Source organism: Ambystoma mexicanum, chromosome 1p (assembly GCF_040938575.1).
Source record: "Ambystoma mexicanum isolate Mex_15411 chromosome 1p, UKY_AmexF1_1, whole genome shotgun sequence".
NCBI classification, from domain to species: domain Eukaryota; kingdom Metazoa; phylum Chordata; class Amphibia; order Caudata; family Ambystomatidae; genus Ambystoma; species Ambystoma mexicanum.
Window position 1 is genome coordinate 222,706,848 of NC_090921.1, and position 27,932 is coordinate 222,734,779.

At 46.5% G+C, this 27,932-nt stretch overlaps 1 protein-coding gene across 1 annotated transcript in view; it reads right to left on the bottom strand.

Annotated features, from left to right (window-relative positions):
• STAG3 (STAG3 cohesin complex component) overlaps window positions 1–27,932 on the bottom strand; it is a 2,261,782-nt gene that overhangs the window by 255,892 nt on the left and 1,977,958 nt on the right. The window contains exon 27 of the mRNA XM_069646424.1: window positions 11,721–11,857. Within this exon, the coding sequence (XP_069502525.1) occupies window positions 11,721–11,857 (137 nt within the window). The remainder of the gene's footprint in view (window positions 1–11,720; window positions 11,858–27,932) is intronic.

The following is a 27,932-nucleotide window of genomic DNA, read 5'->3' on the forward strand; positions in this document are numbered from 1 at the left end:
GCGTATAACAGTGCTCGCAGCCATGGACCGACTACCACTGTCGGCCCTGTCCAATCCCAACTGAAGGAATCACACATGGCATCCTTGCCATCTTGCACGAGAGCAAGGAAACCATCGATTTCTTCATCCCTCGGGAATATGCTCAGCCTCTAGAGAAACAATTCCACAGAGTGTGTGAAAATCTTGCTAAGGCACAAGTGGAGTTGGCCGACTTCAATGCCATGCTCCCCACAGAAAACACCTTGCGTGCCCAACCATCAAAGCGTGTGTCGTCCATATCAGGAGGGATGGTAGGGTACGCCACCTGCCTTGAGGTGGCCATAGCCGCTTGAACCACCAAACTCTCGGGAGTGGGGTGAGAGGAAAGGTAGCTGGGGTCGCTACTGGAAGGGCAGTATTTTTTAGTGAACAACTTGTAAACTGCCGGGAGAGATTACGGGGCCTGCCACGCATTCGCCACCCTTTTCTGCAAAGTCAAATGAAAAGGTAACACTGGGTCAGAGGACGGACCTTGATCCAAAATATCAGTTAAGTCATCCTAAACAAATGCTCCGGAGGACTAGACCAACCAAGATACTCAGTAACCCTAGCCATCAATCTCCTATAAGAGGACTCAGCATGAGCTCCAGGCTCGGGACTGCCAAACTCCACCTCAGGAGAAGTGTCCAAGCCACTGGCATCATGGAGTGATTGACGTAACTCTTCCAACTGACTGTCTCTGGAAAAGACACAAGCCGCATCAGGCTCAACAGGGTCAAATTCCAAATCTGACCTCTACTCATCCTCATATCATCCAGAGAAAGAAATAACTCCTGCCTAGGGACAGAAGCGGGTCTGGAATCCTTAACACGCCTCACATACTTGGATGTAGCCTTCCTTGGAGGATCGACAGTACCAGGGACCTCCATCGGCAAATTCCGGCCAAAAGGCCCCGAAGGGGTCACCGGCGTCGACAACGGCGCAGAGGGCTGGTGTGACGGCTGTTAGGCAGAATTATATGCAGTACCCTTTGGGAACAACACACACAATTAAGACTACAAGTGACAGTAAAAATTCACCTTTGGTACAAGCCTGTACTACACAGTTAAAGTGGTAGCGATGGCTGAGCAGCCATCTTATCTCAAGAGTAAGTGAGCAGTATCAAATAGTTACACAAAGAACAGAATTACTATGATTCAGGCAAACACTGACTCAAGGTTTTCAAGTAAAAGAATATACATTTATTTACTCTTCAGTTGTTTAACATTTCACTATCATGAAGCAGTTTAAAAATCACACTCTTCATACACCACACCACTTCCCATAAATTCCAGACGACTTAAGCTCACAAAATGAAGTGGGAGCAAAATGGCACTCCAGCAATTTAAAAGGGAGGGAACGACAGTTAATAGAAAATGAACCACACCAACAGGTAAATACTCAGGGCAATTGAGCAAGAGGAACTACAGTGATAGAATCAGATACACTTTCACCGCGGCTGAATGAAACAAACAACCGGATTTGCACAGTACCTTAAAACGGAGAGGAAGCTGTAGCTGAGGCAGACGTTCCTGGTAGTTCCTGCAGGCTCACGGTTCCTGAAGCGACTGTCGGACTGACAAGAAGTAGGAAGACTGGAGGGTCCTGCACTACCCAGGGAAGCAACCAGCAGTAGAGCAAAGCAACAAATAAAAGACTCGCTCCTTAAAACCAAAGCAGGGTCCGACCTTCCTGGCTACCCGGCCCACTGTAGCTCTGTACAGCGAATTCGACCAGAGGAGGGGTCCTGGCTTGAAGTTTGGGCAAACTGGTTGGTCTCACCAGCTCAAGGGAAGAAGTTTCCTGGACAATCTTCTCTGTCGTCGGATTCTGAAGATTCAGTCCTGCAGAAGGGCTTCACCGGGCGGTTCATTTGTTGTAGGGGTCCTCTTCTGTCAGGTCCTGTGTTGACTCTGCCTTTCCAATCCCAGAGACCTGCTTTTCATGCAGTTTACCCCCATTCATACAGCCTGGCTGTCAATCACATAGCAGGGTGGCTGTCCTGGCCAGGACAGTCACCCACCCAATCAAACAGGAGTGCGACTTGGGTTACCAAGGGAACCCATGGCAGGGGTCCTAAGACCCTTCCCTCACATCCTGCCTACCCAGACTTTCAGGCACCTTAATGAGGGCTTCTGTGCAGAAGCCCGTGAAGACGGTGAACAAAGGAATCAACCCCGATTTGGCGTGGAGAGAACAACACTAGAAATACTTTTACAACAAGAAATGGCGAATAAACCCAGCCGCAACCAAAATAAACTATATTTGGTCAAGCGGGTTTATGTTCGAGGCTAATATAATAGCCTAAAACAATACCATGGTCATTTAAGATAACCACGGTAGAAAAAATAGGGTAGTTACCACTGCCACCAGCCAAGTCTTGATGAAAAGGGAGCGAAACAGTGCTCCATGAGAAACAGACAAAAAGGGATAAGAATTAACCCTTTCCAAATACTCCATGTAAGATAGGTTGCACTGGGTCTGTGATTTAAAGAGACTACACACAGTTAACAGCAACTTTACCTGTTTCTGGGAGACAGTAGTCAATCCCAGAAAAATTGAGTCAGTGGGAAGTCTAAAAGACAACCCTGTGTCACTGCACTGAAGGTGCTGTCTAACATACAAAAATGAGGCTCATGGAGTAGGTGAGGCTCCAGAGCCCAAGATCACACAAATGGTAAAAATACACACAGCCAAACACATGTAAGAGCAGGGAAAAGGCTCAGACACACAGGTGAAAAAAATGAACCCTAGAAATCCAGCAAAACTGCCGAGGGACTCGTTAGGTAAGGGAAATCAGCCATTTATGAGAATTCTCCCTAATAATGGCAAAGCCTCGACATCCGTATTCGATGGACACAGCGCTGACGGAGTCGACGCCGACCTCTAGCTCGTACCAGATTTCTGCGGTTTCGCCAGGGACGAAGTCCGAGACCTGGATGCAGCACATCTCTGGCGATCAACCTGAACCTTGTCCGAACAGGACCTCATCGGTTCCCAATGAGCATCGCGCTGAGGACCCGGGCCCGAAGGCGCGCGAACCTCGGATCGAGACTGTTCCCTGCCGGCTTCTTCCGAAGGCACGGACGGAACTGTGCCCTGCGATTGAAAAATCGTCAGCATCTCCTCCGAGAAGGCTGCCCATTCCTCCGGACTCGAGGACTTAGTGGGACAAGCCACTTTCCTCGCGGTGCCATCCTCCGAGGATGGGGAAGGCACCCGGTGACGGCACTTCCGAGACGAGGACGACGAATGGCGCGCCCACTCTGGGACCTAGATCCCCGGGACTCCTTCCGACAGGGAGAGTCGCCCCTCGAATCGTCGGTGGACATCCCCTTAGCAGATTTACGAGACTTACTGGGTTTAGAACCCCTACCTACCTGTAACTACCCCTTATGCTCCCGCAAGGCCTTAGCAGTCAGCGACTGGCATTCTGAGCAGTCGGCGGTGTCATGACTCTCGCCCAGACACCACAAACAAATGCAGTGCAGGTCCGTAATTGACATCTTAGACTTACAGTCCCGACAAGTCTTAAAACCAGACCGCAGAGTCGGAGGGGTCGAAGAAGACGACATTCACGAGGAATACACGAGGCGCGCTGAGTATTCGAAGCAAACACGTTTGCGAAAATAACGGAACTGAGGCTACGGGCACTGTGTGTCCTATTTATAACATCCGGTGACGTCGCCCTCGACGGAGGCCTTTGAGGGACATCGACCCTACACCATCGACGCAGGACGCCCTCTGCTGAAGAATTTACAAAGTAGCACAGCCGTGGGCATTACATGTCAAAGATGCGGAATACGTTGGAGGACACAAACCATTCGAAAATTCTTTTGACCCATGTGGCCTGGCTTGGTCTTCCAAATATGGGCATTCCTTCACAGCCCACAGCCAAATGTCAGCCTTAGTCCAGTGTTGCCATGGATTCACCTTTGATGCCCTTCAGTTTGAGTTGAGGGGAGGTGTCACCAGGACTTCTCACTGTTAGGCAGAATTATATGCAGTACACTTTGGGAACACTACACACAATTAGGACTATCAGTAACAGTACAATTTCACCTTTGGTACAAGCCTGTACTACACAGTTATAGTGGTAGCAGTAGCAGAGCAGCCAGACTTATCTCAAGAGTAAGTGAGCATTACAAATAGTTAAACAAAGGACAGCAATTACTATGATTCAGGCAAACACTGACTCAAGGTGTCTAAGTAAAAGAATATATATTTATTTACTCAACAGTTGTATAACATTTCACTATCCTTTTTTTTTTAATAACATATTGTATTGTATTTTCGTCCTAAAATACAAAGACATTCAATTCACAAACATATAACTTTGCATACATGTGGTAGAGCTGTGTGAGCAAGTACTGCAAATATGTGTACAAATATAGAGACACCAGTGAGGACAGAGATACAGGTAACAATAAAACTATCAAATGACGCTTTCTTGTTTGGCTCCTCCGGGTGATAGAGGTATTGCTGTTATACACCGGGACGGCGACAGGGCTGCCCACCGAGGTCCATTAGTTCATCCTGTATGTGTCTTACAGCGTTCGCTCCAATTTCCCCCAGATTTCACAATCATAAATACACCACACCATTTCACTTAAATTCCAGACAAGTTAAGCTCACAAAATGCAGTGGGAGCAAAATGGCACTCCAGCAATTTAAAAGGGAGGGAAAGACAAAGTTACTAGAAATTAGGCTAAACCAACAGGTAAGTAAGCAGGGCAACAGAACAAGAGAGACTACAAGGTTAAAATCAGATAGGAAAGGCATAGGGCCAAAGTCAATGGTTCAAAAGTCTTTTGCTCAAGATAATAGGTTCAATATAGTTTGCGGTAAAGTTTGTGGCTCAGATCCTGGACGAGATTGGTTGGTAGAAAAGTTAGTTCAAAGAGAAAAGGACAAGCCCTCGGATTGGAGAAAGATTTCAAACACTTTCCCCGCAGCTGAGCGAAACGCACAACCGGATTTGCACAGTACCTTAAAACGGAGAGGGAGCTGTAGCTGAGGCGGATGTTCCAGGTGGTTCCTGCAGGCTCACGGTTCCTGAAGCGACTGTCGGACTGACACGAAGTAGGAAGACTGTAGGGTCCTGCGTCACCCGGGGAAGAAACCAGCAGCAGAGCAAAACAACAAATAAAAGGTGCGCTCCTTAAAACCCAAGCAGGGTCCGACCTTCCTGGCTATCCGATCCACTGTAGCTCTGTACAGCGAATTCGACCAGAGGAGGGGTCCTGGCTTGTAGTTTGGGTGAACTGGTTCGTCCCACCAGCTCAAGGGAAGAGGTTTCCTGGAGGGTCTTCTCTGTCAACGGATTTGGAGATTCGGTCCTGCAGCAGGGCTTCACCGGGCGGTCCAGTCGTTGTAGGGGTCCTCTTCTTCCAGTTCCTCGTTGGTTCTTTTGTTCCAGTGGCGACTCTGCTCTTCCAGTCCCAGAGACCTGCTTTTTATGCAGTTTTCCCCCATTCATACAGCCTGGCTGTCAATCACACAGCAGGGTGGCTGGCCTGCCAAGGCCAGTCCCCTTAGCCAATCAGACAAGAGTGTGACTTGCGTTACTAAGGCAACCCATGGCAGGGGTCCGAAGATCCCTCCCTCACATCCTGCCTACCTAGACTATCAGGCGCCTTAAGAAGGGCTTCTGTGCAGAAGCCTGCGAAAAGACAGCGAACAAAGGAATCATCCCCAGTTTGGTAGCAGAGAAAGATGTGAGAAAGACTTTAACAAAAAGAAATGGCAAATAAACCCAGCCAGAACCAAAATAAAATGTATTTTGTCAAGCGGGTTTATGTTCGAGGCTACTACAATAGCCTGGAACAATACCACGTTTATATAATATAATCGCTGTAGGAAAGTTAGGGTAGATACCACTGCCACCAGCCAAGTCTTAAAAGTTAAGGGAGCGAAACAAGGCTCCAAGAGCCAAAAAGGGATAGGAGTTAACCCTCCAAGTCTCTATGTAAGATGGGGTGTACTGGGTCTGTAGTTTAAAGTGACTATATAAAGTTAATGGAAACTTTACCTGTTTCTGAGGGACAGTAGTCAGCCCCAGAAAAATTGAGTCAGTGGGAAGTCTCAAAGACAACCCTGTGTCACTGCACTGAAGGTGCTGTGTAACACACACAAAAAGTGGTGCACATGGAGTAGGTGAGGCTCCAGTGCCCAAGATCACACAAACAGTGAAAATACACAGCAAAACACATGTAAGAGTGGGAGGGCGGCTCACACACTTACCAGGTAGAAGAAAAAAAAATAGAAATCCAGCAAAGCTGCAGGGGACTCTTTAGGTAAGGGAAATCAGCCATTTATGAGAATTCTCCCTAACACTCACCTATGTGTCCTTGAAGTCCATTGTCTTTTGGCTGCAGAATGCTGTTTCTTCTGAGATTACATTATCCCCTTGCCCATTCATAGTTTGCAAGGGGATGGTCCATTTGGGGGCAGATGATTCTGTTCCCAGGAAAGACAGGGCCCTGTGAAGCCAGGGTCTGTCAAACCTGAAGCTGGCCTCTCAGTCATTTTACTTGTTTATTTTTCTGTCCCTTAACCAAAAAGCAAGTCTTTTAGAAATAAATATCAGGTATATGTTTAAAGCAACCCACCCTCCCCCATCACATTTCTATGCAAGAACAAAGCCTTAGTTTAACATTTCACCCTTTAAAAGGCATTTTCTTGTTTGGCAAAAGCACCATTTTACACATGGGTTAATTCTACTGTGATGTCAATTTCAAAAGCGTTTTTCTTGCATCTAGATTCTCAACATAATTTATAGCCCTAGTCAATTTCTACTACACAGGAGTCTGTCCAAGGCAAGGGTCCAATGAAACTGACATAGGCAAAGATAAAGTGTGCTTCTTGTGAAGGGGTTGTCTATGTTATTTTGTTGCAAAAAGTAAAGCGTTTTGCTATGGCTTGGAGTGAAGTTCTCTGCTATTTCACAGATTTTGCCTGACACAACATGCCATTCAGTGAGGAATGCCCCCATTTGCTGGTGTATACCCTTAGTATGGGTGCATATGAATGTGTCTAACTGGAACCAAACTGGGTAATGTTGAAAAGATTAAAAGAGCATCAGTGCGCAGTCATTTTAAATGCAAAACATGTTCTTTTTCATTAAGAAGTTTTGAGGTGGCAGCATAGCAGCGCTGCCTTTGGATTCTTTTCTTTGATGTGCATAAGGAAAACACCGGCAGCCATTCTCGGCATGTTCCATCTCGCCACATATGTGCTTAGTGAAAACAGTGGTCATTCTGCTGGTCAATGCTGAAACTGCAGTTTGGTGATGTAGAGGAGTTCTGCTGGGCTGATAAATGTACCCCACAGAGGGCAAGCATAGGTTTTGACACAGTCTTTGTTTTGGACTTACAGACACAGACTTCCTTTAGTTTTCTTTAGGTAGGGAAATTCACACCAGAGTTATAGGACAAGTTAAGCATTACAACATCCTTTTACTGAATAAAGATTGTACTGTTGAATTGAAAATCTGTTGTCTGTGTCATGCCTGTCTCAACACATACAGATATCGTGTAGGCTGCCTGCGTGCAGCCAGCAGCACCCCAAGAGGTTACAGTCATCATATCTCATCCTCTCAAAAGCCATGCATCAGGGTTCGGGTGGAGCACCAGACCTTCCGACTGGGTTAGGAGATCTGTGCGGCGAGGCAACCAGAGAGGTGGGCAGATGGTTAAGTCCAGAGGGTCAGAGTACCAAGTTCTCCTTGCCCAATCTGAGGCGATCAAATTCAGGGTTGCTCGAAACCTCCTCAACCTGCAAAGAACCCACAGAATTAAGGGACGATTCCCAAGGGAAGGCATAGTGGAGAGGGAATGTCCAATCCACCAGAAACGCATGCTCTAGCGAACCGTTCGCTGGGAATTCCCTCAAGCAAAACTGCTTGCACTTCCTGTTGGACTCCGGGGCAAACAGATCCACCACTAGGGTACCCCAAAGACAGGAGTGTTTCTATAAGGAGGCGACTTGGTCAGCTATAGCATGGGTGAATGGCATATTCCTTTCCTTGGTGGAACCTTCGTCAAGAATGTCTGTGAGGTAATAACCCTGGATAGGTAGCTCCGGGATATTCAGCCCCAAAGTGTCAACTGCCCTGTCTACGAGAGCCCTAAACTCTGCATGAGTATAGGCAAAGGGGGTGAGCCTGCAGAAGTGTCCAACCCACTGGCATCATGCAATCCTGCTGCCAAGGCAAAAAGGTTTAGCTGGCCAGTAAAATAATCTGCACCGCCAGCCACCATATAAACGGGCTCGACATCACCCTGGTCTCTGTCATCAGCGCCGAAAATGTGCACCATCGACCCCAAGAAGTCAGATCGGGACAACTGTACAAAAGAGATCGCTGGTGGACAGCATTGAAGGTTTATCAGTCTAAGGAATGATTGACAGCGTACTGGGCACTGGTGGTGCATAGAGAACGATCGGGGCCGACGCGTGTGGACATTTCCCGGCCTAGAAAACTGGCAGATTTGCCAGCACCGAGCCCAAAGGCTTCCCTGACAATGGCGGTGTCGGAATCGGTGTTACCCCGGTGATGTAATCACTGGGTGCCGCTGGAGGTACCAAGGCCTGCTGTTTCAGGGGTTCACCAGCTGTGAGAAACCTGAAGGTGTCCCACCCGCTGGTCCCTGGGGATCTATCATCCAGGTGGCCAGGACACGGCCGTCGGTTTTGGAACCAGTTCCTGGGGGTGGACCAGTGCAGGATGATCACCTTGGTCAGGGGTCCTGGGTAGTGGAAGTAGGTCACAGGATGACGAGACGCAGTAACCCCTTCCCTGTCACACCTTTACCCCATCCTACCAGATAGGATACTTAGGAACTCAACCCCCCCGTCCCCCTTTCCCAACACAAACACTTTCTCACAGACAGCTCACTGTGAGAGAAAACAGATTAACAACCAAGCCGTATTTCTGACATGTCCCAATACAATGGCCAGGCAGGGTTAGGCAATCCCGGACCATTACACACACCTGGCTACCATCACACTTCCCCACACGGATAAAAGGCGAAGCACAAAAACACACTCTGAGCAAGGCAAAGCACACAAGGAAGCAGCAGTTACAAGATGGCAGTTTTATACAAGGCGTAAAACGGCACAACCGAAGAGGATTGCAAGGAGGAAAGTGCCCTTGCCCTTTTCAACAGAAGACCGTTACTTTCAGGAATAGGAATAGAATAGGAAACGAAAGACCAGGAATCGAGGCTAAAGAACGCTGCATTGTGTTTCCGAGGTACCCGGAGCTCTCCTGCGTCGATAGTAAAGGCGGGGAGAATCGTTGCTGCCGTGGTACTGTCCTTGGCTCCTACACCAAAGCAGTGCCAGTGAAGTCAGCAAAGCCAGTGGGTTGGGGAGACCGATACCAGACCGGTCTGTGTTGAAGTCAAGGTTGCAAGCTGAAACATTGTATAATGAGAACTGAAGAGAACAGTGTATGATGCGTATGTGGCAAGCGACACAGACACAATTAATCAGCGAATGAGCGATTGAACTTTGAAGCCAAGAGACAATAATGTAAACAGAGTGGTCTGGCACCACATGGATGCTCATTCGAAAGTCTCTGTTAGGTATCCAGATGAAAGGTGGCATGGACCGTGCTGCTACGGTCATCTTTTTGTCGTTAAATGATGTCATGCACGGACCTCTTTCTATTTTGGTCGCCTTGAATACTTTGACGAACCAGCTGTGAACGGATGGAGTGAACAGTATTCACTCCAGTGAGAATTGGGCGAAACCTTTAGGATTTTTTAACCTAATGAGAACTGTGTGAGCAAAATAGAAAGACGTCCGTGCATGACATCATTTAACGACACAAAGATGACCATAGCAGCACAGTCCATAAGCCGGAGAGGATAGACACACATGGTCGTTACGAAGGAGATTGTGTACAAGAAAGGGGGCTCCACTGAGAACCCGATTTGAAAGACTCTGCTTGAGGCTCCACCTGTGGCTTCTGAAGTTTGTCTTCATTGACTGGGTATTCTTACACGGGTGCGGACAGGATTAATCCATTCTTCTTGTTTCCCACACCGCGATTGCAAGACGGAGGAAATGTGATCCACCCTACTATATCTAAAGGGACTTTATTGCTGTTCCTGTTGATGTCCTGAAGATGGTTGCGTACTTAGCGGACTGATTTAAGTCTATAAAATACAACCTGAAACACCTGTCGACCTACTGCTTGATTAAGGACACACATTAATTTAAATGTAAGACTGTATTGAGAGATCTAAATTTTTTGTTGATGTATAAATCTGTTGGAGTGTGGCCTAAAAGATAAGGTAGTTGTGTGACTGATGGTATGATAAACTGAAACGAATGGAATGTAGGGATGAATGGTTTTGTGGATCTTAAATAAGCGCAAATTGTGTTTTATGGTTTAAAACATTTTTACACCGAAATGGTGATACTTTATAAAAAATACAAAAAAAGTTTTTGAAAAGAACGTATTGAATCATTTGTCAATATTTATAAGTAAAAGATAAATGAACATATCATCGTCCATCTAAGGGTCCAATTCTGTTTTTCTGATAGATATTTAGCCCATAGAACCCTAGATATTTGGGCAATCCCCTTTATTATTGAAATTCAACAGCCTGAACATCCTGACATATATATGATTTTGTGAACACTTCTTTCTTTTTGTAACATTAATTCCTACACTATTTGTATTTAGAGGTAGGGATTTGCAATAGGTTTTTTTAGTATGGGCCCTTTTATTTTGGCAAGGCACTACGATGACTGTTATTATTTGATAGTCGTAGCTTGCTCCCATCTGTAGATTTAGGATTAGATAGCCTTTTTTCAAATCCTTTTTGAAGATCAATAAACACCCCTGAACTGTGGTCACTTGTGTCTTACTGTTGATACCATGCCTTCCTACACCGCACCCACAGCCACCTTCTGAAACATGGCCAACATAAGGGACTTAAAGTACTCCCATTCCTGCCTGGACGTCCGCCCCGCCGACGTGTTACTGCGTTCCGACGAGGACCCGCAGTCGTGTCAATGACGCCTCTTGTTTTTATGTGAGGACATTTGGCTGTGAGAGTGGGTTCTCTTCTTTGCCTTGCGCCGGTGCCTATTCTCTTTTCTCAGTTGACGGGCCTTCTGTTTCGGCCTGTTTCGGCCTTCAATGACCCAACGGTCAACCGCACCAGTGACTTAGACTGCGGTCGGCCCACTGCAAGCTTGGCTGCCTGCTCTCTAAGGGACTTTGGGTTCATTTGGCCACAGAAGGCGTAGCCCTCACATGTTACGTGGGTCGGCCACCGACATCTTGCAATTAGAGCAGCGTTTGAAGCCTGAAATCCCAAGCGCGGACATGGCAACTCGCGACGACAGGATTTTGTCGAAAAAAATGCTGAGTAAAGTTTTCGTCAAGAGCAGCGTGCTGAGTGTGTAGAATAAAGGAACTCAGGACGGATTAACGGCTGAGTAGAGGTCCACTATGCCCACCGTCTAGGTTTTTCCGAGCAGCTGAAGCTGGAAGGGGATATCTATCCAATTAGGAATCTGTGGGAGAAAAGCAATCCATTGAAAGGAAGGAATTTGTCAAACCATTTTGCGTTAATAACATGTCATTTTATGAAAACCTCTACCAAGTTATCCGAATCACATTTCTGACCCCTCACACTTGACTTCGTATCTCATTATGGCAGGAGAGTTTTGGGATAACTTACTTGTGCAGCATGACAATAGGTTCACGGTTTCTCAACTGATCTGGTCCGAACATCATGGCGAAGCGGCGGGCCAGGTCACGGATATCCATGATGGCTGGGGTGTTGGTTCCTTGCTCCTCAACCATCTCTGAAAAAGCCTGATCATAGAAATAAAACAAGAGACTAAGACAACAGGCAATGATCTGTTATAAAGGCTGATCATTATGATTTGAGGAGATACAGTCTATTATGCAAATTCATTCTTGAAGAAGTGATAGATGACCATAAATTGGGTTGAATCACAGACCTGGCAAAAGAATTTCAACCATACCAGAGGAATCAAAACAATAGTACAGTACTTAAAAAATATATTTAGAGCTGACTGGATCAGTAAATGTCCTGAGTTACATTACTTCCTGTAGAATTCACCAAGATTTCCTCTCAGGGAGTCTTGCACATGCAGCTAGATGCATGCATGTGACAATGCAACTGAAAAGCAGCCTCTTCCCTGGGTGCATAACCAAATGTAACAATTTTCAATCCATTCTGGATTTGTCAAACCTAGTATAGTTGTGAAATTATGGAACTTGTAGGGTCTAGTCTATGCAACCTCTGCTCTGTCTCAGATGGATGCAGCAAACTAAAAAGGTTGGAAGCTGAATTGATTAACCGGGGCACCCCAGAGCCACATAAAAAAATGTAACTGCTTGAGGATATTTTACTTGTAGTGAAGTGGGTGGAATCATGGTACCGCAAGGGTGCAAGGATGGTTCGGCCTGATCTCAAAATGGTGCAGAAAGGTATTTAAGACCTCCTGCCTACGACCTCATGGGAAATGAAACCATTAACATAGAAAGGCGGGTGACACAAAACACAAGTAAATGATACAAAGGTGTATCATGGTGGACCGTGGTACAAGGAAAAAGTGGCCAATCTGGGGACCTGATGTTAATTAAAAAATGGCCCATTTGATCCAATATTGTGTTGGGGGCATTTAATACAAGACAAACAGCACAGAATAACACAGAGGGAACCAGAGAGTGAGGCAATTGGAAAGTGGTCCAGAGATAAGCGGCATTAGGATAAGGAGGCTGCCCTTTCTAAGAGATATAACTTGTTAACTTATAAGTCAGACAATGAGAGGTGAATGCTGCACAGTGTCTGCTGGGGGCTACAGACCAGACTCAGTCCAACGCCAGAAAAAATCCACGAGAAAAAAGATTTTGTTTTAGCCTGCTGGGGCTATAACACAGATCTTTGAGAGGACTATGATTGACAGAAGTAAAGAGGTTTTGCTAGCCAGATTCGGGGCTATAACCCAGAACTGGGCTGGAACCAGAGCGAGAGAAAGAGAAAAACAAGCCTGTTTTGGGCTCAAGCCACCAAGGACGACTCTTGATTGATGGGTGAGAATAACCTCTGTCTGACCAGCACCAAGTGTGGGCAGAGCAGCTGGGTGGATTCCTAATGGTAATCGTTCCTGAATAGGCAAGTGAGAGCATTACGAAGCAACTAGACAGGAACCACGTAGGAGAGATGTTCGTTCTATGCCATGAAATTATGTGGATAGGTCCTATTTTTTTGTAAAAGAAAATCCAAAGCATGTAGGTTCGATATGACTTCTGTGCGCTAATGACAACTCAAAATTAGCAAAATCTGAAATTTAATCCAAAAAGGTTTGGTGGCAGCGAACATACAATTCCCACAAACCACCCTCAGGGTTTGTAAAGTTCAGACAATTAATTAATGGTTGAGGGAAGGTGACTCACGCTCCATTTAATAACGTGTGAAATCAAAATTATAATTTTCTTGTCATCGTACAGCCGACACCTGTCTCGACCACTTGGTCGTTTTCAAGGTTGAATAATAATTATCAGCAAAATCACCACAGTATAAAGCATGAAACAGTCAATGAATGAAATAAAACCACATTAAGTTGAAAACCACAGACAAAATAAAATATAAAACATACCAAAGAAAGCCACATTTCAGGTCAGAAACTGAGGGTGATGTTAAAATGGGTACAAATATGAAAGAAAAACTAAATTATTCAGAATGTAAGACCATACACAATAAGTATGTATTGATTACTCATGGAACAATTATATACTGTGGTCATAATGCTGTGGAGTGCTACCGCATGCCCCATATTCTTAAAATTGGGTGAAAGCTATCTGGTTTGATTATATAAATATGTATCCATCCTGTAGATAATGAGCTGTTCTATTAGGTGTAATGTTATATAAACGTGAATGATTATAAGGCAATAACTTGACACAAACCGTTAGTAGATGTGATAAATGGGTAGATTGTGTTCACAGCTGAAAGAATGCTCACCTAACATGGATACGGTAGAGACTCCTATTCTGCAAATGAGAGATGAAACCGAAAGAAAGCGAACTTGTGAAATTCCGTAATTCGAAGTGCGCTCATAAACTCGTACATGGACCACTGGTGAAATATAGATTAGGACATAATTTATTGGATTAGGTATTCTTTCAAACGAGGAGTCAATCTCAAATCCTATATAAAATGGTGCCGACATCTACACTATAATAGTGAGAAATATCACTGACTGAATGGCGAAATATAATTCACCATTACCCTGTAGTATAATTTCCCTGATGCGATCCGGATGGAAAATTCGATGGTCGAATGAAGATAGTAATCAAAATATCAAGCGCTAAGTATTCAGCATGTTCAAGGTATTAAGTACACCTGAAAAAATACGTTTTTCTACATTAGAGTTGATGCTATTTTAAATGTGTCTAATTACATATATATAGATGCATGATCATGTCCGATCAGACTTGCATGTCCCCCAAGATAATATTTGCGCGAGTTTGCTTCCGCTTGATACATAATGTAAACCGTTTCTCTTGAACCACATCGCTCCCGTTGCAAAATGTAACCATGGCATCCTGTGCCATGAGTATCCGCTCTGCAATAATCATCTGCTAACCTTGTTGAAACAATAAGTCTTAGTGATAAGTTGCTCGAGACAATATCGCTTGGCTGGTGCCCGGCAGAATTAGCTAACGGCAGGGGGACAGAGCAGCTCCCTTCGCGTATGTATTTCCGCATAAGTGTAACAACGCGATGACATCATGCGTACAGCAACGTCTGACATCAGAAGTAAACAAAGAATGAGCGTCATAGACAACAAGAAACATAATAAACAAAGTAATGTTGATACTTCAAAATGGGTGAACTAAGTACTGGAATAGGAAGCCAACGCTAGCTAATTAGCAATCTGATTGCCGAGGTCTGCAGAGGGAAACTAATTGTGGAAGTGTGATGTGGGAGCTGAGGCTCCATGTAGCAGATTGTACGTTGGGAAGGGAGCTGTGTGGAAACATTGTCCCTTTTAATCGAGGAGTGCCTGAGGGGCAGGAATTGGAATCCTGATGTGAAAAGCAAAGGGTTGAGTGATCTGTGGTTATGGGAGACACTTAAACACTACCAGTGAGTTTCTAGCGAATTAGAAAACCGGTATGCGAGTGTTTGAACTTTCATAGAGGAATATGCTGTATCGGAGAGGTCGCGTGTGGGAGAAAACACGTTCTTGAAGGTCTCGAGCATTGGACATTTCATTATTAAATTATATGTAACTCACTGTAGTGACTAAGATACTCTCAGTCCATAGTCCCCTTTCCTCCATACTGTATGGGAATTCCTCGCTAGGAACGGCAGACGGAAGCTTTCTCACCAGAAAAAAATCTTCTTCCACTTTAAAATTAGAGGCATGCAGGGGTGCAGCCCCGGCAGCATGCGCTCCGGACTCCGCCCATCAGCACCACTCCTCAGACCCCATTGATGCGTCGACAATATTTAATGACATCAGTTTTATTAGGAGGTGGGATGTATGGAGGAAAGGGGACTAGGGACTAAGAGTATGTTAGTCACTATGGTGAGTAACTTCTAATTACTCTTACGTCCCGCCCCCTTTCCTCCATACTGTATGGGCGATTACCACTGAATGTAGCCCCAGGGTGGAGAGGTGACACTCCTTAAAAAAAACAAGTTCCTTAATACTGACTGGCCAAATGCAGCGTCCGATCTGGAGCCAGCATCCAAACAGTAGTGCTTGCAAAAAGCCTTATGGCTCTCGTCCTGTACATTAACACCACATACACAACGTTTCTACCCACCGACCAATAAGAACCGCCAGTAAAACCTCAGTACTCAATGCAGACGTTCTGCAACTACTTCACCTTCTACTTTCTTCATTGCAACAGCTACTCCCACTCCTACCCACAAACCTTTCTGCTGCGCACTCATGAAGGCACGCTGCATCATTGCTCATGCTACAGATATTAGAGACCTCATCTCGAATCAGAATCTGGACATCTTAACTGTAAGTGAAACATGGTTACAACCAGCTGCTGGTCCTGCTCTCACCATTGCTGTCCCAGCAGGTTACACAATCCTACACTCAGAACGCCCAAGGTGGTGGAGTTGCCCTCATCCACAAAGACTCATTGCTATTGGGGGCATGGCCAGCGAAGATATGAGTAAGACTTGTTTCTCTTAAGCTCCCTGAATGATCCTGCTTTGATATACACTTCGTTCATTGAATATTGTGAAATATCCTTGAATTAGTGACTCATAGTCTCAATACATTGAGATGCCACTTTCCAGAGCATATTCGGAGGCAGAGAGTGTCCAGAGCGGGAAAACACAGGAGCGAGTAGCCGGTGCCCGAGGCTCTCTAAATCTATACTACTGAATAGGGGGTGCAATATCCCCGGATGGTGAGACTGGCGCCCCACCGAAGCACCTACAGGGGAGGGTGGGATTGCAGGACCACACTGAGACTCCCTGGAGTCGAGGAGGGGCACCGGTATATCAGAGGAGCCAGCGCAAGGCTGAGGCGCCCAAGGCTGAGCAGCAGAGGACAGACAAGGGAGCGGTGCACCACCAGATAAATAACTCGGGAGGCCGCGTATAGTGCGGCAATGCCAAGCGACGCACAGTTACAGAGGGACAGCGGACCAACGGAAAGGCCACTGCAGAGAAGAGGAGGTAGTAGATCTGCGGGACGCCCAGAGCGGTAGCCACAAATAACTGTCAACACCACAAGAGGCTACCCAGAGCATAACACCAGCAGGAGCCGTCACAGTGAGGCAATGAGAGACGTTGGCAGGTGCAGACACAAGCAGGCAAGTTTGACCAGGGCTGAATTGCAGAGCCAGAGAGGGAGCACAGGGCAAGGTGAGAGGGCACAGTGGCTAAGAATGGGAGGAAAGGTGGGTGCAGACTAGACATCAGCATCTCCCCACTCCTCTGAGATCCATAGTCAAAGACTGTCCGACTCAGCATACAGGATTCACACTGTCGGGGGGGGGGGGGGGTGCACAAGCCCTCCATATAAGGTGCATAAGAGGCCTTTTTATGCACAGAAATATTGTCAATACGGCCCTTTTAATACACAGGCTATTTATGGCAGCACCCCCATAAATCATGGAGCTCACTGGTGACAGCCTGGCAAGCAGCAGATTGCAAATCACTCTTTAGTTTAGCAATCCACACAGTTCTTTGAAAGAAACAACTGAGATGAGTCCTGGTCCGTTTATTCTTTTTTAGCACTCTCCTCTGTTAATGATTCTCTCAAGATAATACTTTGAGTAATGTAAAAGGGAATTTGTGTTTTCTTCACTTTGTTCAACTGCCTGCATTTTGTAGGTTACAGCACTATTAAAGCATCTTGAATCATGAACAGGCTTTTCACTTTGCTTTAGGACACATTTAGCATAGTGTGAAATGAAAATGGTCTTAAACCAGGGTTGCATTTCTTCTTGATTTTCCTCGGTCTTAATCCGTTTTAAAGGAGGCAGCGCAGTTGCAGCAGCAGGGGTATTTCATACTTTGTTTTCTTTTCATCACAGAAGCACATCAATTGCATTAAATTGTTTGGGGTTCTTTATTTATGTATTTGATATTTATAAAGTGCACCGAACCCGCGGGCATCTGGGCGCTTGATCTCTTGAGGTTTTTAGGAGAGCCTCCCAGCAAACAGTTGTTTGGCTTTTGTGAGAAGCAAAAACTTTTTGGGTGTTCTATATTAAGATGTGTTTTTTTTTTTTAGATAGCATGTGTATGCATGCATGAAAGGGAACTATACATAGTTTGTTTTCTTAGAGAGAAACAAATAGCTAGGTATGTGGTCTGAATTTCAACCCCCTTTCTGGCCACCCAACGCACGCAGGTATAATGGATACAGGTAGAAGCAGTGCTGTATATATTTTCAGTGGTATAGATTGTACCGGTACTGCTCAACATGACTGCTATATATTCAGGCAAAGTAGCCTAATTTATCAACATAACTGCTATACACATGTCATGGCACAATGCCAAATATTCACAGCAGGGCTGATTGCATCATGCCGACATTTCTTAGCAGGACTGCAATGTTTTAGGACAGTTCCTGAATTTAATTTCTTAACAGAGCTGCTGTTGAGAAAGCACAAACATGTGTTGACATTTTCTGCAGCGAGCTAAAGTACTGAGCAAGAACAGTGTCTGAGCTCTTCCCACCAACCTCCGGCCTGTGTGAGAAGATGGCATTGCTGTCATATACTTCGATCCATTCTGCTCGGTCTTGCGCTGTTTCAAAATGTCTGCTTCTCCCATGTACGATTACTGAGTCCCACTGCCAAAAATCTAGCACATTTCAATGCCTCATTGTGAATCTCCTGACTAATGTAGGATAGTCCAAACAGACAGAGCTTTTAAAAAGTAATTTATGTCAGGCAAGCCTAATCCTATGTGCCTTTCAGTGTCAACAGCCTGCTGGGAAAGGCAGCTCAGTGGGCCAATAACTCTGCAGCAGAGATTATTGCGTAACTTTTTAGTTCAAATCCTGTTGACAGGTGAGTTAATGAGTCTGCATCAGAGATATGCATGTAAGATACAGGTAACATTCAATTGTAACAGAGTGGACTTAAACTTTTGACTTCTCAAAAGGACTACCAAATGTTCAGTGATTCAGAACACACATTTCATCCAGGGTGCTCTACTTGTAAAGGCTCAGAACACAACTCTCCAAGGCTGCTATGCTTGTAATGGCTCAGAACACACTAATCATCAGGGCTGATATACCAGTGATTGCTCAGAACAGACATCTCGTTTGGGCTGTTAGCAAGAAGCACATCCCATGAGGACTACTATATGTGTAATGGCTCCGAACAGACATTTTTTCAGGGTTACTATACTTGTAATGGCTCAGAATATACACCTCATCGGGGCTGCTATACCTGTAATGGCTCACAAGTAGAACACACACATTCCATGAGGACCGCTATACTTGTAATGGCTCAGAACAGACATCTCATTTGGGCTGCTATACATGTAATGGCTCAGAAGCAGCACGTCCCATGAGGACGGCTATACTTGTAATGGCTCAGAACACAGTTCATATGGGCTCTTATACTTGTAACGGCATACAGTGTTTGGTAAAGCATCTGCATTCAAGCAAGTGCTGCATCTAGTCAGACAAACCTCTAACTCTATAGTTCCCAGCCTAATGGTCAAAAGAAGGGTTGCACACATCTGAAAAGGAGCACCCAATGATAAAGCTGCACTAGATTTATAAAAAAAAAATGGGCTTTTTGCCTTTTTGCATATTTATTGGTGCTATGTTAAAAGACGAACAGAAAAACAGGGGAGGTAGAGCAACTCTAAAACTAAGCAACAGAGGAGAACAAAGGTGTGGGGAGGGGGGCAAAGGTACAGGGAACCAACTAGACAATCCAAAACAGGAATTTCAGCAACAGGAAGAGAGCAATGAGCTACATGATAGGGCAACAAAGAAAGTGAGTTAATAATAGGACAAACACACAATAGGAGTGATAGAAGTAGAGCAAAAGAGACATTTAGAGGAAGTAAAATAAAAAACAGACCAACAGCAGGTGGGGAGAGATGTAAATAGAAAAGTAAGACTAGAGAAGGGCAGGCCAATAGCATAAGAGACAGTGCAAAAAAGATAATCAAAAGGCGTAGCCACCACAACCAAGAAAATGAAAAACAGATCTAGCCACAGTAATGACCTGAGACAGGAAGAAGAGTTATTTCAACTGATACAGCGAGATATAGGAGGGGAACAGCAACAATGGAATGCAGAGATGGGAGAGACAAAACGTGGCATCGCAACACTTAAGGGTGAGAGGTAGAGCATCCGAAAGTGAGAGACGGGGGGGGGGGTAAACAGAGTAGCAAAGAGAAGGAGAGATGGAGCACAAACAGAGTGGCTGTCAAGCAGGTTGTGCCAGTCAGCAACAGTAGGCCCAAAAGGCAGAGAAGTGATGCTGGTAGAGTGAGGGACTTGATTTATGAATCACACGATGTAACTAGCTGGCAGCTGTAGTAGACCTTAACAGAGTTTGTGCCCAGGTATCATGAAGATGAAGCTGGGAAGTATGCATTTACAAGGTTCATGTGTGGGGAAAATGCTTTTCACAGGTGCAATACATTATTTAGAACCACTTTGAAATACAGCCTTTTTGTCACTAATGTTTTCTAACAGTTTTAATTTTACGCACAAATTGGATATTTGTCATACACTCTTGCGAAGGTTGAAACACATTGTTATGCTCTTGAAATTGGATTTACTCTCCAACTCTAAATATTGGGAGTAAAATACTCTCACTCCTTAATCCTATCTGGAGCAGCACTGGGCGCACGCGCACTGGAGGAAGGACAGGTGGCCAAGTGCTGCCAGTGCGTAGGGCGAGAGTATGCCAACCAAAAGTGAAGCGTAGCCTCAGCAGAATAGGGTGGGGAAGGGACCGGCAGCACGACCAAGGTCAAATGCCGGGCGGGGGAGGAGTAAGGTCTGGGCGCATCCAACATAGTCCAAGATGGAGGCGTTTACCAAAAAAAGTGAAGAACAAGAGGCCAAGCACAGTGATGAACAATTGGAACGACAATACCCAAAAGCCCAGTCAAACAACGCCAATGACAGAATCCTCGAGGCGATAGCTGCCTTGAGGAGTATCAATGGAAACCCACATTGGGGAAGTAAAGTGCGATGTCGGCCTCTTGCAACAAGATGTGGGCAACCTAGCAGGCAAAGTGGGGGATACGGAAAAGAAACTAGAAGATGTTCCAGCCTCCACAACGGAACTACAAGTCTGGAAACTAAATACACAGGTCTGGCTGCTACAGGAACGGGCAGAGGATGTGGAGGGCAGGGCGAGAAGGGGCAACATCCGAATCCTGATGCTACAGGGGGGATTGAGGGGCAGAAGGCACAGATCCTACCAGGTATATGGAAAATAAACCCCTTCAGGAAATCGGCTCAGGAGACCCATCCCATGAGTTCACAGTGTTGAGGGCCCACAGAGAGGCAACGAGAACTCCCCCGGCACCCCACATAGCCCTAGGAACTCTACTCCAGCCCATTATTGCAAAAATACCTATTGGGGAGCAGGAGGTTGGGGAGATACGCTGAGGATCAGCGGCAGGGGCAATCTACTCGGATTAAATGATGCAAGTCCAGAGGAAAAGAGGTCAATTTGTCCCAACGAAAGAAAGGTTGCGAAGTCAGGGCATAAGAGACATGCTCCTGTATCCAGCAAAACCAAACGTAATATACATGGAGATGTCTCTATTTTTTGATACTCCAGAGCAAGTGAACGCCTGGATGGATGCTAACAAGATGAAGCAGATGCCAGAGAACGAGGTGGACAGTAGATAAGCCGCCAAGAGGAGAGAAGTCGTAATGTATATATGTGATTCTGAATGCACAACCTTATAATGCGCACAACAATTCAGGGAAGATTGAGAACTGGATGAGTGACTCAGATTCCCCTAGTTTCATCTCCACAAGGTTGGGTTCAGTAACTAGGAAATACAGTCCAGGGTCTAACCCACTAGACACATTGGGCTGGGTAGCTGCTTTTTCCTTCCTTATTAGGAGCAGTTAGGTTACCAGTTGGTACTGAGCGAGCAGGAACATGGGAAACAAATGGTGGTTGCGGGAAGGGATGGTGGAAATAGACAATTTTTGGGAAACGTGGAGGTCCCAAAAAGAAATCTATGAGACCTCTAGAACATTCTACCAGGGCCTCTACGAGGACCAGGGGGAGATTAATGAGCAGGAAATTAGGGAGACCCTAGAGGAAATCGGACTGCCCACACTCAGTATGGAGCAGAGGGAGATGTTAGAGGCACCAATCATGATAGAAGAATTGCGAGGAGTAATAGCCCAGCCCCCACAGGACAAACCCCTGGGAGGGATGGGCTGCCGTCAGAATTTTATAAATTTGTAAAGGAGGTGGCCCTTAGGCTGCTTCAGATTCTAGAAGCATATGCAGCGGGAAAACTTCACCCGAGTATGGAGGAATCCATAGTGATCCCAAGGGATGTGCAGTGGTGGCGCTCAATGCCATCAAAGCTTTTGACTCGGTCACGTGGGGATGGCTGTTTGCCTCCGTAAGAGGTTATGGGATCGGCGAGGGCATCACGAGATGGGTACAGATGCTCTACTCCAGCCCAGTTGCAAGAGTATGAACCGGCACACATATATCAAAGCAGTGTCCGATACAAAGGGGAACAAAGCAGGGATGACCCTATCCCACATGCTGTATTATTCTAGCCCTGGAACCCTTAGCAATATTCTTAAGGAAAGAGCACAAAGTTACAAGGCTCTGTGTGGATGGCGTGAACCACATATTATATGCAGACGACATGCTGCTCTATGTACGACAGAGGAGAATCTGCAATCATACTTAGAGGTGCTGACAAACTTGGCCGAATTATCAGGGATAGAAGTCAGCAAGACAAAGTCCTGAATATTTCCGCTGGCGGGATGGGTTGGAGTTGAAGACACACGACTCCCGTGCTTGGGCCTACAAGGGAAAGTTGACACTTTTAGATACCTCGGTGTAGAGATGTATTATGACAGGAAGGACACACATAGACACAATACACTGAAAGCAATCGAGTTTGGAAGCCTCAAACAGACTCGGGGGAAAACTGCCCCCATCGGTAAGGCGCAGGATAGCGCCCCTGAAGACGGTTGGCCCCCCATGCCGCCCCTTATTCCATTTTGTGAATGTCCCATATCTTATACCAAGGTCCTTCTTCAGAGAGCTGACATCATTAATAGGGAGTTTCCTATGGGGAATGGGTAGGATCTGGGTGGCCATGGATATCTTGTATAGGGAATACGTAGTGGGTGGCGTGCAGCTCCCACATTTTGAGCTTTATTACTTGGCAGGACAGCTACAACACGTAGCAGGGTGGCTGGCAGATTCTGAAATGGTAGAACATGGCCTGTTGAGTCCCGGAATAGCTCCATACCTACTGAAAGAGGTGCTGTGGATGAAGAAGGGCAGGACAGGGGATCCTTCAAGCCTGCTGCAGTTGGGCAAGATGATATAGGTCAGGACCAGGGCAATGTTGAAACTTGAGGAACCATACTATCCCCAAACTCCTCTAGCAGACATATACAGGGAGAATAAGGGAGACTCTGCACCAATCAGGTCGCACTGGTAAAGTAATGGCATAGTGACGATTGGAGACCTTTTCTCCTCCGACAAACCTTTCACGTTTCAGAAGATAGAAGTGTTCTTTGGAAGGCATAGGGGGCAGTTCCTGACATATTCCTTAATTTTGCAGGACATTAGGACAAAATGGCTTGATTTCCTGAGTGCATGAGAAGATGATACGACGCTAGGGCTGTTAAAGGATGCATCAGAGGGCGATCACGAAGTGTCCAGTCTATACAAGGGACTCCTAGATGAAAAACCCAGAGAGCAAGGAGCTTACAGCAGGGGAATGGTCCAGGGCATTGCTGTACTCAAAAAAAGTTTCAAGAAACGCTAGGCTAAAATTAACCCAATTTTATGGGCTCCACAAAGCATATATGATGCTGTGGATACTATCACGCCTACAGGGCTCCAACGAGAAGGGGTACCGAGATGTGGAGAAGATGGGGCTGGAATGGTACACATCTTCTGGAACTGCCCAGTCATCCAGGGGTTCTGGGAAGAAATGGAATCGAGACTGTGAAAGAGGGGCATAACAAGATATGAATGGACACCAGAAGCCTGCTTCCTTGGGGTGTTTGTACGTCCACAAAAGAGCCAGGCCAGAAAATAAGCTGGTTGATCTGGCCTGGGCGCTAGCAAACAGGAGAATGGACATGGCCGGATGTCACAAGAGGGTCCGAATAAGGAAAGATGGGAGGGCCTAAAACGGTGGTCTATGGCGGAAGATGCAGTGTGGTATGATGCACTACATATGGGGTGGAAGGAAAGTTCAGATGACAATGACCTGGAATACCTTGTTACATGCTTTGTTTTGCTCGCCAGATGACAGACTCCCCTGAACTCTTGGGAAGCCCGATTGGGCGGTAGAACAGAGGGACCCGGAGGAAGGAGGTGAGGGTGTAGAATTGTTGGTGGGATCTCATCACAAATGGGATAGGGGGTGCCCCTGAAATCTCTCTGGTCTTGAGCCGTGGTTAGTGTTCTAGTTTGGTTGGGGCTTAAGGGGAGAATGGGGAGGGAGGAGGGCTGGCTGGTTTATACAAAAGGTTATATTAAGTGTAGTATGGCATATGTATTGTACAATGATGATCGGAAAACCTAATAAACATACTTAAAAAATACATAAAGATTCATTGATATTTAGATCCCTCTCCACCATAGCTTCTCTCTCCTGCAACCTACTCAGCACTAAGCTCACACTATAACCGACCTCCACCATAACCATTCATGTCATCTACTGCCCTCCAGGCCCTGCCAAATCCTTCGGCAGCAACCTCACACAGCTCCTTAGCACGAGCATCAAATCCTCCTCCTGGAAGACAAACTTGGGACTGAACGACCCATCAGACAAAGACACTACTACACTTGTCAACTCATTAGCCTTTCTAGGATTCGATCAAAAATATCTCTAGCCCAACACATCAACTAGGCAGGTCACTAGACTAGCTTGCAGACCTTAACTGCCACACAACAAGCTTAGCTATCACCGCCAACCTATGGTCGGACCACCACACCATTACCTTTATGATGTCCGTCACCTCTGCCCAAACTACCAATACCCACCCCCCTTCCCCATGTGGTCACAAGGTGCTCCCGCAATCAGGCAGGTAGGTCTCGTCGAGTAGCCCCTCACACGCTGCTGGAGCAGCGCGCCATTATACACCGACAAGGTAAGCCCTTCAGGGCTTACATTTCTGGGACAGAAAAAAGGACATTCATTTTTAAAAAAATCGCGAAACGAGTGCTCTGCTCCAGCTTTAATTACTAAATCAGCCTCCTCAATTCTTGAATTGAAAGCGCACATGTGAGGCAGCTCCCTCTGAACCAGTTTCTCCCTGAAGCAGCCAGCTTGGCTATTTATCTATTTTTTTTAGCAAACTTGTTCCAAGATGGCTGCCGCCTCCTCATGCAGAGGAGCTGATGCTCCACCAGGCAGGCCCCCTCTGTGATTGGGCAACAGCATCCAAATAACATCCAATCCTGTATCCTGGCTGGCAGAAGCCGGCCCCTGCCCGAAGGCCTTGCATAAGGCACCTGTCTGACACTGTCAAGGCCTTGAGGGTCTCGGAATCTCAAGCTATGATCCGTCCTCCTGACTCATAACTTAACTGCTTCCTTTGTCACTGGATCCAGCACTACCCACGTTCCCCGCAGTCATGCAAGTGAGTTTTGCTGACCTCCTACACTAACTCTCCTGAAGAGTCTACAGTGCCTTTCACACCCTCCAGCCTCACCTCAGCTAACTTCTTCTTACTGCACATGGGACTCTCTTTTGTGTGCAATATTACATCTGTACACCATCTGCATTGCATTGCATTGCTTGTTGCCTCCATTTTTAAATCGAAGTTGGTGTGTTTAGTTCATACATTTCTGTAACACTTATCTGATCTAATTCTATTCCTCTGGTTTGCATTTTTCCTTTCCTACACCATTTACTAGGCCTCCTGGTGAGTTAAGCTAGAACTGTGCTGTGCAGCCTCCCCTCCTTCACTCCTTGTCTAACATCTGACGTACTATGGCTCTTTCCATTTCTCCTATATTCTCCATCCCCCCCTCTCTCAAAGTCTGGTTGGAAAAAACAGTAAAAAGAAATCTTGAGTGCAAACTCTGGACTTCCCATTGCAGACACCTATGCCAGTGCGTCCTCTAAAGAGGTTTTCACTGATCTACTTTTCTGTGTCCCCTCTCCAGAGCTATGTAACCCCCATGTCATCTCTACTCACAGTTCTTCCACAGTATCCTCCATTAATAGTGGGACCAAGTGGGAAGTCCTCTTGGCCAGTTTCTCATCCCCAAGTTGCGTCGTCAATGTCCATCACACCACCATCCTGGTTCAGTGTCCACATCCCAACCACCTCCTCTTTGACCAGATCCTGCCTTTTCTCATTAACTTCTTTCCTTCGCCTGCACTTCCCCCTTCTACTCTCTCGTTCTCTCTCTCTCCCTCCTCTGAGGAGTGTACCACTCCACTGTATTCCACTTCAGAAAATGTACAAAGGCACAGACCTCCTCCACCTGTCGACTCTTAACGGCAGCTCAGCCAACAAACACGCCTCTGACATTTGCCTCCTCCTTGAAGGCATTGACCTCGACATTCTCGCTCTTATCGAGACTTGGTTCAATGCCAGCTCAGTCACTGACTCTTGACTCCCTCCTGCCTGTCTGCTTCTAGATCATCGCTAAGCCTCGACCAGATCGCGGTGGCGGCGGGTGGGTGTTGGGTCCCTTAATCTTTCCCGAGGGGGTACCTGCTTCCATCTTACCTACCCAGCCCTATTCCTCCTTTGAAAGCCTAGTTTGCAAGTTGGTCATCTCTCCCATCTCCACTCCTGACCATTGCTACCATCTACCGGCCTCCAGGCGCAACCACCCTATTCCTTTCTGAATGGGCTGACCTCTGCTCTGCTTTACTTTCATCCACCTCCAACAACCTCCTCCTCCTGGGTGATTTCAACCAACATTCAAGTGGAATCCCCTGGCTCTGCATCCATTCTATTTACTGACCTCTGCACCTCTCTTTCCCTCCCCATTCTCCCTTCCTGACTAACACACTCAGCTGGACACACCCTGGATGCCCTCATACTCTCCGACCCCCTGCCCCACCCACTGGTCACCCCTCACTCCTGGTTGTACCATTCTCTCCTTTCTGCCCACCTGGGTCCCTTTGGCCCCCTGACCGCCCCCCGATCCCCAAATGTCCCACCTACCACGTTCATTAACATCCACCCGATAAAACGAGTGACTGAGGCTGCCTTTGACTTCACCCCCCCATCATCCCCACCTCTGACTCTACCTCTGCCCTCAGCAACCTCCATCATTCCGTCACCAATATTCTTCACATTCTTGCGCCAGTCATGCGGATCCGCCTGAAACCTGCCTCTAAGCTTAACACTTGGTATGACACCGAACTTGCAGCCTTGAAAAGAAGGGCAGGGCAGCAGAAAGGAAGTGGCTAACCTCATGCTCATCCTGACAAGCTGGCCTGCCGCCAGCTCCAATGGCAATATGGACTTGCCATCCGTGCTAAGAGCCCACATACAGGCACGAGTCTCTGCACATCCAATAACACAGCTGTACTTTTCAAGATCTGCAGGGAACTAGCCAACCCACCGACAGTCTCCTCCCTCAACCTTCTCCTTCCAAGGCTTCTAAAATGCACTTGCCCCACACTTTGCCACCAAACCTCGGGACATCCTGACCACCCTTTCTAGACTCCCTCACAATCTATCCCACACCCTCTCACCCCCAATCCCCCATACCCGCTCCATCCTCCTCCCTTGTCACACCTGAAGAAGTTACCAGAGTTGCCCGCTCCATGAACGTCTCTTCTAAACAGGTCTCCCCTTGCTCATCCAGGACCATCAAGGATAACATTGGCTTTCTTGTCCATACTCTCGCTGATCTCTGCAATCACTCATCACTGGATCTTTCCTCTCCCCCCTTAAGCACTCTCTTGTGCGCCCACTCCTGAAATTACCTGCCTCTGACCATACTTACCCTGCCAGCTACTGCTCCATTTACATCACCCCCTTCCTGAGGAAGCTGCTTGAGGCTCACACTGAACTCGTTCGTGGTCTCCACAACCATCAATATGGGTTCCGAGCATCCAGAGGCACAGAAACTGCTCTTCTGAACACCCGTGAAGAACTGCTTGCATCTCTGTACTGCAACTGCTCAGCTGCTCTTATACTTCTCAATCTCTCCTCTGCCTTTGACACAGTCAACCATTCCATCCTCA